The 14,338-nt window shown below is 44.4% G+C and overlaps 1 protein-coding gene across 3 annotated transcripts in view; it reads right to left on the bottom strand.

Moving 5' to 3' along the window:
* The window catches only part of pknox2 (pbx/knotted 1 homeobox 2), a 164,436-nt gene that overhangs the window by 71,329 nt on the left and 78,769 nt on the right, over window positions 1–14,338 (bottom strand). For 2 of the 3 annotated variants that reach the window (XM_089017219.1, XM_089017220.1), the window contains one exon: window positions 2,127–2,236. The exons of the other annotated variant lie outside the window; for it this stretch is intronic. In XM_089017219.1, the coding sequence (XP_088873345.1) occupies window positions 2,127–2,177 (51 nt within the window). In that variant the 5' untranslated portion in view covers window positions 2,178–2,236. The remainder of the gene's footprint in view (window positions 1–2,126; window positions 2,237–14,338) is intronic. 3 annotated transcript variants of the gene reach the window in all.

Raw genomic sequence — 14,338 nt, 5'->3', positions numbered from 1 at the left:
CCAGCCAGAGCCAAGACTTGAATCTGTCAGGTGCTGGTCGTTTTAATCACTGACACTTAAAAGGACACCCGGCACGACCATCCGGTGTCGGTTCGTTGTTTGTTGCATGATTTGTCTGCAATCGCTTGCATTGTATGCTGTGCATGTGTTTGTTTAACCTTGGCGGACTTTTACACTTGGTTTTCTTTTGATACATTTTCTGTTCAGATCATTTTGATGTTTTACATTTTGTTCCTGCTGACCTTTATTTTAATACAATTTGTCAAACAACCTCCTGCTCCCTCCTGCCTGCTTTTTTTGGGATCCGCACCCGCCATCACCACCTTGCAAACCGTGACAGAATCCCACTAAACATCTCCGAAGAGATCTGAAAATGGCTGCACACCAACGCTCCTCATCTAACCTGATGTAACTCGAGAGATGCTGTAAAGATGAATGAGAAATACTGCTCAAAAATAGGTGTGGTAAACTTGTAGCAACCTATTCTTAATACTGTGAGACTAATAAAGGCAAATCCAATCCAATTATTATATTATCATTCAAAAAGACTTAAAGGACAACCGATGCCCCCAGACAAATTGTGTCCATAATTTGTACTTCAAATGACTTCTACTGAATGTATTTTACAAAGATTCCACCACATATAGCTAGATTTTACGTTTTAAGACTCGTGCTGAATATTCAGGAAGTCTTGTTTTTGAGTTGGTGACGATGCCTACCGTGACGTCACGTCTGGAACGCCCCTGACCGAGCAAGTGACACACAATGCATTTGGGGTACTTTGTTTGGTCTGAAAACTTTGTGTTGATCCGTGTTGATGGCGAAATTGGAAGGAAAACACATAAATAGAAGCGATGGTGAAGGTGAATTGTTGTGTGTTGCACAAAGACTACTATTTGACACTAGCTGACACAAATTTCCAGTAGACAAATCAGCCAATTTCCAACAGAGCTTAGGCGCCATCTTGTGCATTTTCTGGACGCTACATTGGAGTCCAGACACCTCAAAATTACACGGAAGGACTTATTTAATCGATTGCAAACTTTTATGCTTTTAATCGATTGCAAACATGTATGCTTTCCTATTCAGAACTATTTGAATCATATTCATAACTGGATGAGTAACAAGAAAGCATCTTCTCCGAATCTAAAGCCATTGTTTTGATTCTCGAGCAAGGCAAGACGTCTTGGCATGACATCACGAACAAGGGGGCGGGACCTTCTGAAACTGAAACCTTCTGAGGTCATTCTGAAGTAGTTTTGGGACACTTGAAGTCATTTTTATTGGTGTTTTTCATTTGACTAAAATATCAGCCTGAGTGTTAAAGGACAACCGAGAGCATTTTTTTGAAACAAAAAAAAATGGTGTTGGTCCATTTTCTCACATTTTCACTTTTGTGTATTCTTTGTAATGATATCAAGCTCTGTCGTCTCCCTTTCCTGTTTCATGTGTTCACAGTGTGCTTCTCAAACCCCTCCTCATTCTCCTCACTGCTTCGTGTGTCTGTAATTCCCCTTCCCTCCTCTACCACGGATCTTGACCAATCACGTGCGGCTTTAACCGAAGACTGAGGGTGGTGAATGGAGGATAAAAAAAGTCGACTGCCATTTCCAGCTCCTAGTTAGTTCACTTCAGCGATCCAGCTCCAAGAACCGGCTCGTTGTGCCGCTCTGTGTGTTTACCGAAAAATAGAATACCAAGATTATATTGTCGCGAATTTAACATGTGTAAGGCGAGAAGTTTGTTAGGTAAAGCATTCGTAAGCCAAGGTATCACGATAGATAGATAGATAGATAGATAGATAGATAGATAGATAGATAGATAGATAGATAGATAGATAGATAGATAGATAGATAGATAGATAGATAGATAGATAGATAGATAGATAGATAGATAGATAGATAGATAGATAGATAGAAAATAATCATAATGCGTGCCATTTTTATTTTGATTTTGGTTTATTATCCATCCATCCAACCAATTCCAGCTGTCTTAAGAAAACACACTGAAAACACCCTGAAAAAAACTAGAGCATTCCATTAACCTTCCGTAAATGATTTTATAATTAACAACTTTGGTTGATTTAAGAATATTTATTTTTATTTTTTTTTCCAATTGTGACTCACCTGTTGGCTATCCTGGTACGACGGTGGAGGAACACGCTGGGTGGCCATCATAATCAATGAAGGTCATGCTGGTGATACATGTTGTATCATGGGATAGCGTCACATTGAGACTGAAAAAAGATAGAACAACAAAAAAAATCCAGTGATTGAAAATTGGATTATGACTGCAGCCACTTGGTGTGACTGTGATTAAATTGAAGAGCATTGAAGAGCTACTTTCATTCCTTTCATCACTTGCTGCTGTCAAATGTAAATTTCTCCACTGTGAGACTAATACAGGCAAATCCAATCCAATCCAATTGTATTTCCAAGTACCCCCTTCCCTGAAGAAACCAGAAAAACTCTTTAAACAAGGGAAACCGGGTAGCCTGCCAGGTTTTCCGCTTTGCCTTGGGGGTTATTCTGCCACGCAATAGGCTAAGCACTGGCTAGGGTCTGCATATTGGAAGTCAGTGACATAATTGTCTAAATACCGAGGGCGAAGGCAAACGCGAGCTGGCCGAGGCTCTGGCCGCACGGGCACGGCTGGTTCACTACGCTCTTCAAGGTGTCCCACCGGTGTTCTTAAATGTGTGAGAGGAGTCAGTAGTCCTTGTCTGAGAAGTCCATATCTGCAATAGCCCTTTCTTTCAAAGGGGTCGGTGATGCCACTCTCCTTAGGCAGCTGGCATGCCAATGCGACCCGTCAACCAGAGAGAAGGTGGTCGGTCCGAGTTGGGCGGTAATCTGGAATGGTGTTGTCCAGATGGAGTCCAATGTGTGTGAGCAGCTCGGCCGGCGAATGCGGACCCAGTCCGACACAGTAAATGTGAATTGCTGTCATGATCTGGTTGGCGACCAACGGGGGGCGCTGTCGTCCCCGCCTGCACCTGCACAGGTGGTGGTCGTCCCTATCAGTGGCGGACTGCCACGTTCGGATTGGCGACCAACGGGTAGCGACGTCAGCCCTGCCTGCAGCCTCGCAGGTGCTGGTCGTTTTAATCAGCGACACTTAAAAGGACTCCCGGCACGTCCATCCAGTGTCTGTTCATTGTTTGTTGCATGCATTGTGTATGCTGTGCATGTGTTCGTTTAACCTCGGCGGACTTTTACTTTTGGTCTTCTTTTAATACTTTGTATTTTTTCTGTTCAGATGATTTTGATGTTTTACATTTTGTTCCTGCTGACCTTTATTTTAATACAATTTGTCAAACAACCTCCTGCTCCCTCCTGCCTGCTTCTTGGGATCCGCACCCGCCATCACAACCTCGCAAAACGTGACAATTGCTTTGCCCGGCGCTTCCTATTGGCCCCTCTGCTGGCTGAGGAAGAATAGGGAAGGCCGTCTGCAAGGTGTACACTGAGTCCATTCGTCACAGTTTGGTTGAACCTATCAACACCCCTGATGGCCTGGGGGTGAATTGTGGCACCCACATGGTCGGAGAAGGAAAACCCAAGTGCACAAAACAGGTCAAAGTCCAAGAGGTTGGTGCCATGATGGGATACGTGGAAGGTGAAGGGGGGAGAGTCATCGAGCCATAGCGCACTGTGAAGCTGGCAGTGCCCACCATACCAAGCCTAGTGCGGGCATAGGCAAACATGTTTTCAGCGTTGGCCTTGAATGGGAGATGAGCGAAATAAGTGTGTGTACACGTTCAATCGTGACCTGGAGACTGCAGTGTCGACAGGAGTGGTAAGCTCACTCCGTCCAGTTCCACTGTGCACCACTTCAATGGCTTGGTGTGCGAGCCCACGCAGTGGATGGTGGTCGGCCTCGGCCGCCAGGTAAGCGGCGTGACATGTATGTTGACGTGAGAGCAGAGTGGCATATCCTGGCGAAAAGGTTCATCATCCCACAGTACTGGCATCTTTGTCCGGTGGCTTTGCGAGTGGGTGCACGTGTGGGGTGCCAGGCAGACTCGCAGTTGGCACAAGGCCTGCGCGTGTCGGCCCCTTGACGTCTGGCCATATTTATCTCGGCATCATCGCAGGTGCAGGTGGTTTCTAGAGGGTGAGTGTTTGAAGCAACGCGGGAGAGCGGGAAGGGGTGGGTGGGATCACTAGCTAAGGTACTAATTGTGCTGCGTTCTCCAGTTTCACAACGCCATTTCCACAGCCTTCGAGAGGGGGAGGTCGTCAGGCGAAAGTAACTGTGTATCTCTTAGTTTGGGATCAATCATGTGATCCGTGACAAAATGGCATTAGAATATATTATGGGAGCTATGAAATTCCCAGTGAATAAGTATAAAATTACATCACATCAGAGAGAGACAGAGAAAGTGCGAGAGAGAGAGTGAAAGAAAGAGAGATAGAACGGTAGAAGTCCATGAACAGTAAGCGGTGTGAAAACGTAAAAAATACAGATTTTAGACCTTGATCTTGATCCACAAATCAGCTCCTCTTCAAAACGGCCAAATTTACAGAGGGCCGCTAAGCATTGCAAATCGGCAACATAGTGGTGTACCGACTCGCCTGTGCATTGCCGTCTTTCACGGAAGGCAATCCACCGGCCGATCATGCTCTGTGTGTGTGGGCGTGGGGTGGGGACATGTCTGTCCAATACAGCGACGCCGTATTCATATGTCTGCGTGGGTCCGTGGGTACGAAAAATGCGCTGGCTCTCACTATCCAAGCTGTGCACGAGCATAGCTGTTAGCCGTGTGTCGCTTGCTTCGTTTAGTCCGATCACCGTCAAATATGTCGTGAAACAATCATACCAGCGCGACGACGTAAAAACAAAAACAAATATGCGAATCAAACCTATAAATCCCATACCAGAACGGTCGAGGCCCGGGTTAACAACGGCCGCCATTGGTACTGTTGACCTTCAGGGTGCCAGTGGAAAATGGACTACTGTTGGTCGAAGAAGGAGAGGAGGGAGGTGTGCCCGGAGGAAATGAGACAAATGGAACGCCAAGAGTATACAACTAAGAGTAGGAACTTTGAATGTAGGAACAATGACAGGTAAAGGTAGAGAGCTGGTTGACATAATGCAAAGAAGGAAGGTAGACATACTGTGTGTCCAAGAGACCAGGTGGAAAGGGAGCAAGGCTAGAAGCTTAGGGCCAGGGTTTAAGTTCTTCTATCATGGTGAAGACAGAAAGAGAAATGGAGTTGGGGTTATCTTAAAAGAGGAGTTTGTGAAGAAATTTTGGTTGGACTTTGATAAAGTCTTAGAAGTAAAAAGAGTATCAGATAGAATGATGAGTCTGAAGGTAGAAATTGAAGTTGTTCAATGTTGTTTGTGGGTATGCCCCACAAGTAGGATGTGAGCTGGAGGAGGAGGAATTTTGGTTGGACTTTGATGAAGTGAGAGGGTTGTAATTGGTGGAGACTTCAATGGACATGTTGGCGCAGGAAACAAAGATGATGAGGAGGTGATGGGTAGGTTTGGACTCCAGATGAGGAACGCTGAAGGACAGATGGTGGTTTACTTTGCTAAGAGAATGGAAATGGCTATTGTGAATACTTTCTTTCAGAAGAGACAGGAACATAGGGTGACCTATAAGAGTGGAGGCAGAAGTACACAGGTAGACTACATTTTGTGTCAATGGCGCCATCTAAAGGAAATCAGTGACTGCAAAGTAGTGGTTGGTGAGAGTGTAGCCAGAGAGCATAGGTTGGTGGTGCGTAGGATGACGCTGGCAGTGAGGAAGATGAAGAAACCAAAGGCTGAAGTGAGGACAAAATGGTGGAAGTTGAAAAAGGAAGAGTGTTGCATGACATTTAGGAAGGAGGTATGACAAGCACTGGGTGGGCAAGAGGTCCTTCCGGATGACTGGCAAACTACAGCGAACATAATCAGAGACACAGGTCGGAAAGTACTTGGTGTATCGAGTGGAAGAAAAGTAGATAAGGAGACTTGGTGGTGGAATGGGGAGGTGCAGGAGTGTATACAGAGAAAGAGGTTAGCAAAGAAGAAGTGGGACACTGAGAGGACGGACGAGAGTAGACAGCAGTACAAGGAGATGCAGCGCACGGCTAAAGTAAAGGTGGCAAAGGCCAAACAAGAGGCCTATGATGACTTATATGCTCGGCTGGACAGCAAGGAAGGTGAGACTGATCTTTACAGGCTGGCGAGACAGAGAGACAAAGATGGTAAGGACCTGCAGCAGGTTCGGGTGATTAAGGATATAGATGGCAATGTATTAACAGGTGCCAGTAGTGTGATGGCAAGATGGAAAGAGTACTTTGAAGAATTGATGAATGAGGAAAATGAGAAGGAACAAAGAGTAGAAGACGTGAATGTTGTGGACCAAGACGTAGCAAGTATTAGCAAGGATGAAGTGAGGAGGGCGCTGAAGAGGATGAAGGGGGCAAAGGCACTCGGGCCTGATGATTTACCAATCGAGGTATGGAAGTGTCTTGGAGAGGTGGCGGTGGTGTTCCTGACTGGGTTATTCAACAAGATCTTAGATGGTGAACAGATGCCTGAAGAATGGAGACGAAGTGTACTCGTGCCCATTTTTAAGAACAAAGGAGATGTGCAGAGTTGTATTAATTACAGAGGAATAAAGTTGATGAGCCATACAATAAAACTCTGGGAAAGAGTAGTTGAAGCTAGACTAAGAGCAGAAGTGAACATTTGTGAGCAGCAGTATGGCTCCATGCCAAAAAAAGAGTATGACAGATTGGATTGGATTGGATTGTATTGGAGATGCAATGTTTGCTCTAAGAATGCTGATAGAGAAGTACAGAGAAGGTCAGAAGGAATTGCATTGTGTCTTTGTAGATCTGGAGAAAGCGTATGACAGGGTGCCCAGAGAAGAGCTGTGGCATTGCAAGAGGAAGTCTGGAGTGACAGAAAAGTATGTTAGAGTGGTACAAGACATGTGTCATGACTGTAAGACAGTTGTGAGGTGTGCTGTCGGTATGACTGAGGAATTCAAGGTGGAGGTGGGACTCCACCAGGGGTCAGCTCTGAGCCCCTTCTTGTTTGCTATGGTGATGGACAGGCTGACAGACGATATTAGACAAGAATCTCCTTGGACCATGATGTTTACAAATGACATTGTGATCTGTAGCGAGAACAGGGAACAGGTGGCGGAGAAACTAGAGCTGTGGAGATATGCCCTGGAAAGGAGAGGAATGAAGATCAGTCGCAGCAAGACAGAATATATGTGTGTGAATGAGAGGGATCCAAGTGCAAGAGTGATGCTACAGGGAGAAGAGATAAAGAAGGTGGAGGATTTTAAGTACTTGGGGGCAACTGTCCAGAGCAATGGAGAGTGTGGAAAAGAGGTGAAGAAGCGTGTCCAGGCAGGCTGGAGCAGCTGGAGAAAAATGTCAGGTGTGATGTGTGATAGAAGGGTTTCAGCTAGGATGAAAGGAAAAGTGTATAAAACAGTGGTAAGGCCAGCCATGATGTTTTGACTGGAGACAGTGCCACTGAAGAAAAGACAGGAAGCAGAGCTGGAGGTAGCAGAGCCGAAGATGTTGAGGTTTTCTTTGGGAGTGACCAGGTTGGATAGGATCAGGAATGAGTACATTAGAGGGACAACTCATATTAGAGGCTTTGGAGAGAAAGTCAGAGAGGCCAGACTGAGATGGTTTGGACATGTCCAGAGGAGAGAGAGTGACTATATCGGGAGAAGGATGCTGAGCCTTGAACTGCCAGGCAGGGGACCGAGAGGAAGACCGAAGAGGAGGTTTATGGATGTGGTCAAAGAGGACATGAAGGTAGCTGGTGTGAGAGAAGAGGATACACAAAAGCGGGATAGATGGAGGACATTGATTCGCTCTGGCGACGCCTGAGGGGAAAAGCCGAAAGGAAAAGAAGAAGAATCATACCAGCGCGACCATGGGACTGGTGGTTCACTGGGGATCGCGAGGAACGAGGGGAGGGGAGCTGCATATAAGTCCATCTTCGTCATCAATGTTATGTCCGGAGGAATGAAAGGAAAATACTTGCTTTGTCAACGTCTTTATTGTGCCACCATGTTCGTCTACCTGCGGACATATCGTCACCGCTGCTTTTCGACAGTCGCAACGATATGTAGCGGTGTCACATATGCTAAAAAAATCATATCCTAAAATGATGTTCTCGGAAATATATTGTACATGGAACCAGGTTCATAAATATATTGGAAACAAATCTGATTAAGAGTAGGTCTGAAACAAATCTAGAACTTGTAATCATATATGATCTCAAGTAATTATTTTAAAGGTAACGTGCTATACTGTCGCAACTTTAGTCATCTGCACATGAGAATAGCTGGACCATTTTTAAACTGCCATCAAGCCTATCAAAAAAGCCTAATTAGGGCTGTTGTCAGTAGGGATAATTGCTATCGGCCAGGACCCCACATGGCTAAGTGCTTTACCCTGTGGAAAACCACTGTCGCATTCACCAAGACTGCAGGAGCTAATTGGTTTAGGGCTGCCTTTGCACACACATATGAACACAAATAGCCCCCCTGTGATCACCCCAACTTACTATCAGCTAGCACAGCAGGTGAACCATCCCGAAGCTCTGGATAACCTATGTCTTGATGCTGCATGAAAATATCCTGTAAATTGCCTCGTTGGGCCTGGGGGGTATGTATAATACAACAGCAGCAATAACAACACAGTACTAATGTCTTACACAGTGACCGAATACCCTTAAAAACATAGGTCATGAGGTTGGATCATTCATTGGATTGGATTGGATTGGATTGGATATGCCTTTATTCGTCTCAGAGTGGAGAAATTTACATTTCACGGCAGCAAAGTGATGAAAGGAATGAAAGTAGAAAAACAAAATACATGAGCTGCTGGAAACGCAGCCACTCTCGCGGCGCCGTCTTGAAGTCAAAAGAACAAAAAAAAACTAAATAACAAATAATATGACAGCATAGAGACAATATGACAAAACAAAGACACAGAGAGACATTCATTCTTGAGGACGTGCTGTACCCTCTTTGTGATGACATGAAGCAGTTCTGGATTAAAGAGGCGAGGATCAAAGCGTCTTTCCACCAGTGGATTAGGGACATCATGGTGGAATGTGCACGTCGACTACAAGCTAAATGTTGAAAGCAAACACGCAGCTGTAGCATCCATTGACGAAAAGAGATTGTCTCACATCTCCTGTTCCACATAAATCTGCTTCAATTCCAATCCGCAACAGTTCCACATACGCATTGGCGCTCTGCACTGACGCTCCTTTCTTATTATCGCGGGCTCCTCCAGCCATGCATCCATCCAGCCGCAGACTGTCCAACAGCACTGACCTTTCCACTGAACAAAGCGGGGCTGTGAAGACGCTGCCCATTACAGGTGCAAAAAGCAAAATGGCCCCTTTGGTGTCCAGCGATGGCAGTCAAATGGCTCCGACATTCCTCCCATTCAAAAACAGTACTGGCATATCCATGCTGCCGAAAAGGCGCAACCGCTCAGCACAGTCTCCTACTTGATGAATGTCGTGGTCAAAAATGCTGAAAAACAATCCGTATCCGTTCCACACGACGCACAACAACACAAAGTGACAAAAGAAAACACAAAACAAGACAAAAACAACCCAAAAAAAGCAAGGCTCATGAGAGCACTTGCTGAGGCTGCCTACTCGGGCGCCATCTTGGATTTGGAGATAAAAGCTTGATGACAATATGCGAATCTTTTCAAAAATAGATTTATTGATTTCAATTAAATTTAATTCAAAACAATGCATCCCATTTTTCTAATGGCAATTGAAGTGCTTTTGTATGAGTGGAATTTACAGTTAACAATAATAAGGCATTTGGTCGGTGGAAAACCATACTGTGTTTTCCGCTGAATAAGGCGCATATATATATATATATATATATATATATATATATATATATATATATATATATATATATATATATATATATATATATATATATATATATATATTGGAGTTGTATAAGGTCAACAGGACCCTGAGAGCCTTCGTTGCAAACTCGATGAGGATGTGGAAAACCACACTTGAAGCCAATGGCAAGCCACTAACGCATGTGTCCATCAAATGTGGCATATACCAAGGTGATGCACTCTCCCCACTGCTGTTCTGCATAGGACTGAACCCCCTCAGCCAGATAATCGCCAAGACAGGCTATGGATACCGCCTCAGAAATGGAGCTACGATCAGTCACCTCCTCTACATGGATGACATCAAGCTGTATGCTAAGAGCGAAAGGGACATAGACTCCCTGATCCACACAACCAGGATCTACAGCAGTGATATCGGAATGTCATTCGGGCTGGAGAAATGTAGTCGGATGGTGACTAAGAGGGGCAAGGTAGTCCACACTGAAGGGGTCTCACTCCCTGAAGGAACAATAGCAGACATTGAAAACAGCTACAAGTACCTCGGTATACCACAGGCTAATGGCAACCTCGAACTAGCAACAAAGAAAGCGGCTACGACCAAATACCTCCAGCGGGTGAAGCAAGTCCTCAGAAGCCAGCTCAGACAGGAGCTGGAGAGAGCCTGGAAGGTAAAGGTGACAGTCGTGCCTGTGGTGGTCAGAGCACTCGGGGCAGTGACCCCCAAACTCGACGAGTGGTTGCAACAGATCCCGGGAACAACATCGGATATCTCAGTCCAGAAAAGTGCAGTGCTGGGAACAGCATGGATACTGCGCACAAGCCTCAAGCTTCCTGGCCTCTGGTAGAAGACCCGAGCTAAAAATGGGGGACAGACACCACCCATGAGGGGTGAGCCGAGGATTTTTTTTTATATATACAGTGAGACCTTGGCTTATGAACTTAATTGGTTCCCAGACAGAGTGTGTAATGTGTTTCACCTTACACGCTGTATCCGATGTGTATCCCCCCAAAAAATTCCCATAGGAAACCATTAAAATGAGAATAATCCTTTCCCAGGGCTACATAAAATATAATTTTCAACTAAATAAGCCATAAAACTACACACAACATAAATTATTCGATGTATATTAAATGTGCTATTGTGTTGTAATAAAAGAAATACACTGCACTATGTAATAAAGTCACTTTATTTACATTTGTAATGGTCGTCTGTGTAAGCTCTCAGTCGTACAGGAGTGGTCCATCGATGAGAAGGTTTCTTCAGCCGTCATCTGTACAAAAGTGAAGGTTTCGGACGTTTCGCCTCCCATCCAAGAGGCTTCGTCAGCGAACTAAAGTCTGCCTGATCGTATCGGCCCCATTTATATATCCCTAATGTCCAGACATGGTGGCGCCGGACACAGCTATGATAGGTCCCTACTCTCAGGTTGGGGGGGCAGGGGACCCCTCCCTGTGGCCCCACTGATTGTTCCTACATTCCTGACTAACGACTGACCTATTACCCCCACTCCCCCCGGTATCACCTCATCAGCATAACGACCCTCATCAGCATTGCGAAAGTTGCCTAACCTGTTTTGCCTAAGCAGGCTATTGTATGAACGATCCAAATTGAACATCACCCCACCAGACCGGTTTAATGAAGGATTTTGTTGTTTTATAAGAATCGCCTCTTTTACCCCCCTTTCAAACCATCTATGTTCTTTCGCTAAGATTTTAACCTCATTGTCGTCAAATGAGTGGTTGCTAGCTTTTAGGTGCAAATGTACTGCCGATTGAGGCCCACTAGTATTATCCCTGCGATGTTGATAAAGTCTTTTTTTGAGAATTTGTTGAGTCTCCCCAATGTACTGCTCTTTACAATGTTCATTCTTACAATGTATGGAATAAACTACATTACTTTGTTTTTCATTTGGTAGCCTATCTTTTGGATGCACTAATTTTTGCCTTAACGTGTTTATCGGTTTGAAATAAGTAGGAATATTATGTTGCCAAAGGACTCTTTGTAATTTTTACGAAACTCCTGCAATGTACGGTACTGCTACTCCTCTCCTTTTTGAATCTTGAGAATTATTGGTTTCGTTCGCTATTCTTTCTTTCTGACATTTGTTGAATGACCACTGAGGGTACCCACAGTTAGTGAGTGCTCTCCTGATATGTTTTGACTCCTTTTGTCTACCTTCAGTGCTCGTTGGTATTAGTTTAGCCCTATGCTGGAGGGTTCTGATAACTCCTAGTTTATGTTGTAAAGGGTGGTTAGAGTCAAAAAGTAAGTATTGGTCAGTGTGCGTAGCCTTCCTAAAGACTTCTGTTTTTAGCGCTCTGTCCTCTTTTATAATTACTTTACAATCCAAGAAGGCTAGTTGGTTCTCTTGAATGTCCTCACGAGTAAATTTAATGTTGAAGTCTACAGAGTTGAGGTGATCTGTAAAGGATTGAATTTCTTGTGTTTTAATTATGACAAAAGTATCGTCCACATATCTAAACCAGTGTCTAGGTTTTGTCCCTGGGAAGGATGTGAAGGCCTGTTTCTCCATCTCTTCCATGTAAAGATTAGCCACTATGGGTGAAACTGGTGAGCCCATAGCACAACCATGAATTTGTTTATAAAATTTTTCCCGAAATTGAAAATACGTAGTGTATATATATATATATGGGGGGATCGAAAAATTCAAGAAATCGTGCGCAATTTGGCGGTTGTGACCGGATATACGTCCACTGTCGATGGTTGTGACGTATATTATGAGCGACAAAAAAATTAAATGTTTTATTTTGTATTATTTATAATCATCATGATCTTCAAATTTAGAATTACATTTTAAAAATGAACGAACTAAAATAATATACATTGATTAAATACTTATTATTTATTTTCTAAAGCCGCAGGGAGCCGCAGCAGGGGGGGGTGAAAGAGCCACATGCGGATCTGGAGCCGCGGGTTGCCGACGCCTGGTTTAGCCTTATGCTGATAAATCCTAGTTTGTGTTGTAGAGGATGGTTCGAATCGAAAAGTAAGTATTGGTCAGTCTGTGTAACCTTCCTAAATAGTTCTGTTTTTAGCGCTATGTCTCATCTCATCTCATTTTCCGTAGCGCTTATTCCTCATTAGGGTCGCGGGGGTTGCTGGAGCCTATCTCAATATCAGCTGTCTTCGGGCACGAGGCGGGGGACACCCTGAATTGGTTGCCAGCCAATCGCAGGGCACACAGAGACATACAACAGTCACTCTCACACTCACACCTAGGGACAATTTGGAGTGGTCAATCTGCCTGCCATGCATGTTTTTGGAGTGTGGGAGGAAACCGGAGGACCCGGAGAAAACCCACGCGGGTCCGGGGAGAACATGCAAACTCCACACAGGGAGGCCGGACCGGGACGCGAACCGGCGACCTCTGCACTGTGAAGCCGGTGTGCTAACCACTCGGCTACCGGGCCGCCCTAGCGCCATGTCCTCTTTTATAATTACTTTACAACCCAAAAAGGCTAGTTGGTTTTCTTTAATGTCCTCGCGACTAAGTTTAATGTTGATGTCTACCTTTATTATTTATCATTTTATTTATGGTCTTATCAGAATCAGAATCAGAATCATCTTCATTGCCAAGTATGTAGAACACACAAGGAATTTGTTTCCGGTCGAACACGCTGCACTAGTATCATCAGCAAAAAAAATGCAAAGAGGCACTATACAATTCCATTTGGGCTACTGTTCAAAGAGTTAATGGCTTGGGGGAAGAAGCCATTAACTTCCCCCAAGCCATTAACTCTTTGAGGGAAGATGAAGTTAATGGCTTCTTCCCCCAAGCCATTAACTCTTATTGTTCTGTGTATTGTTCTTTAAATTGTAAAGTGCCCTTGGGTGTTCAGAAAGCTGCTTATAAATAAATGTATTATTATTATTATTATTATTATTATTATTATTATTATTATTATTATTAAGCCCCAAAGAATGAAAAAGGGATTGGGAAGCCAGCCCCAATGAATGAAATGCTGAGCGAGGCAGCAACTGACTTGAAATATAAGGTCATGACAATGGCCATGTAAAGTACCACCTGGAAGTCTCGTGGAAACTGTGAATGCAACACTGAGGGCCATCCTTACTATAACGATCACGGAAACCAATGAGTTGATATACGCTTCAGCATCGGTGATCCTGAAGATGATTGGCTATAAGAGCAACCGTGGGAGCCATGAGATACGTTACCGGTTGAAGGTTAAGATTAAGGCGGGTCAGAAAGATGTGAGTCAATTGACGCAGGCCGAAAGAGGTGTGAAAGAAAGGCCAATACTCAAGAGGTACATCCAGATGACCATACCTGAAGAACTCAAAACAAAGGCGCCAAGCCGTGTCAATTCACCGAAATAGGTACATGAAGGAGATTGAGACCAGAAAAATAAGCAGACTGTTCGCAACACAACCTACGAAAGTGTATGTTCAGTGGTAGAGTTCTAACAGCAGGGCAGAC

This window comes from Hippocampus bargibanti, linkage group LG16 (genome assembly GCF_051943395.1).
Source record: "Hippocampus bargibanti isolate YZ-2025 linkage group LG16, ASM5194339v1, whole genome shotgun sequence".
Classification (NCBI taxonomy): Eukaryota; Metazoa; Chordata; class Actinopteri; order Syngnathiformes; family Syngnathidae; genus Hippocampus; species Hippocampus bargibanti.
Note: the sequence above shows the minus strand (reverse complement) of the source record. Positions and strands in the feature narration are given on the sequence as shown.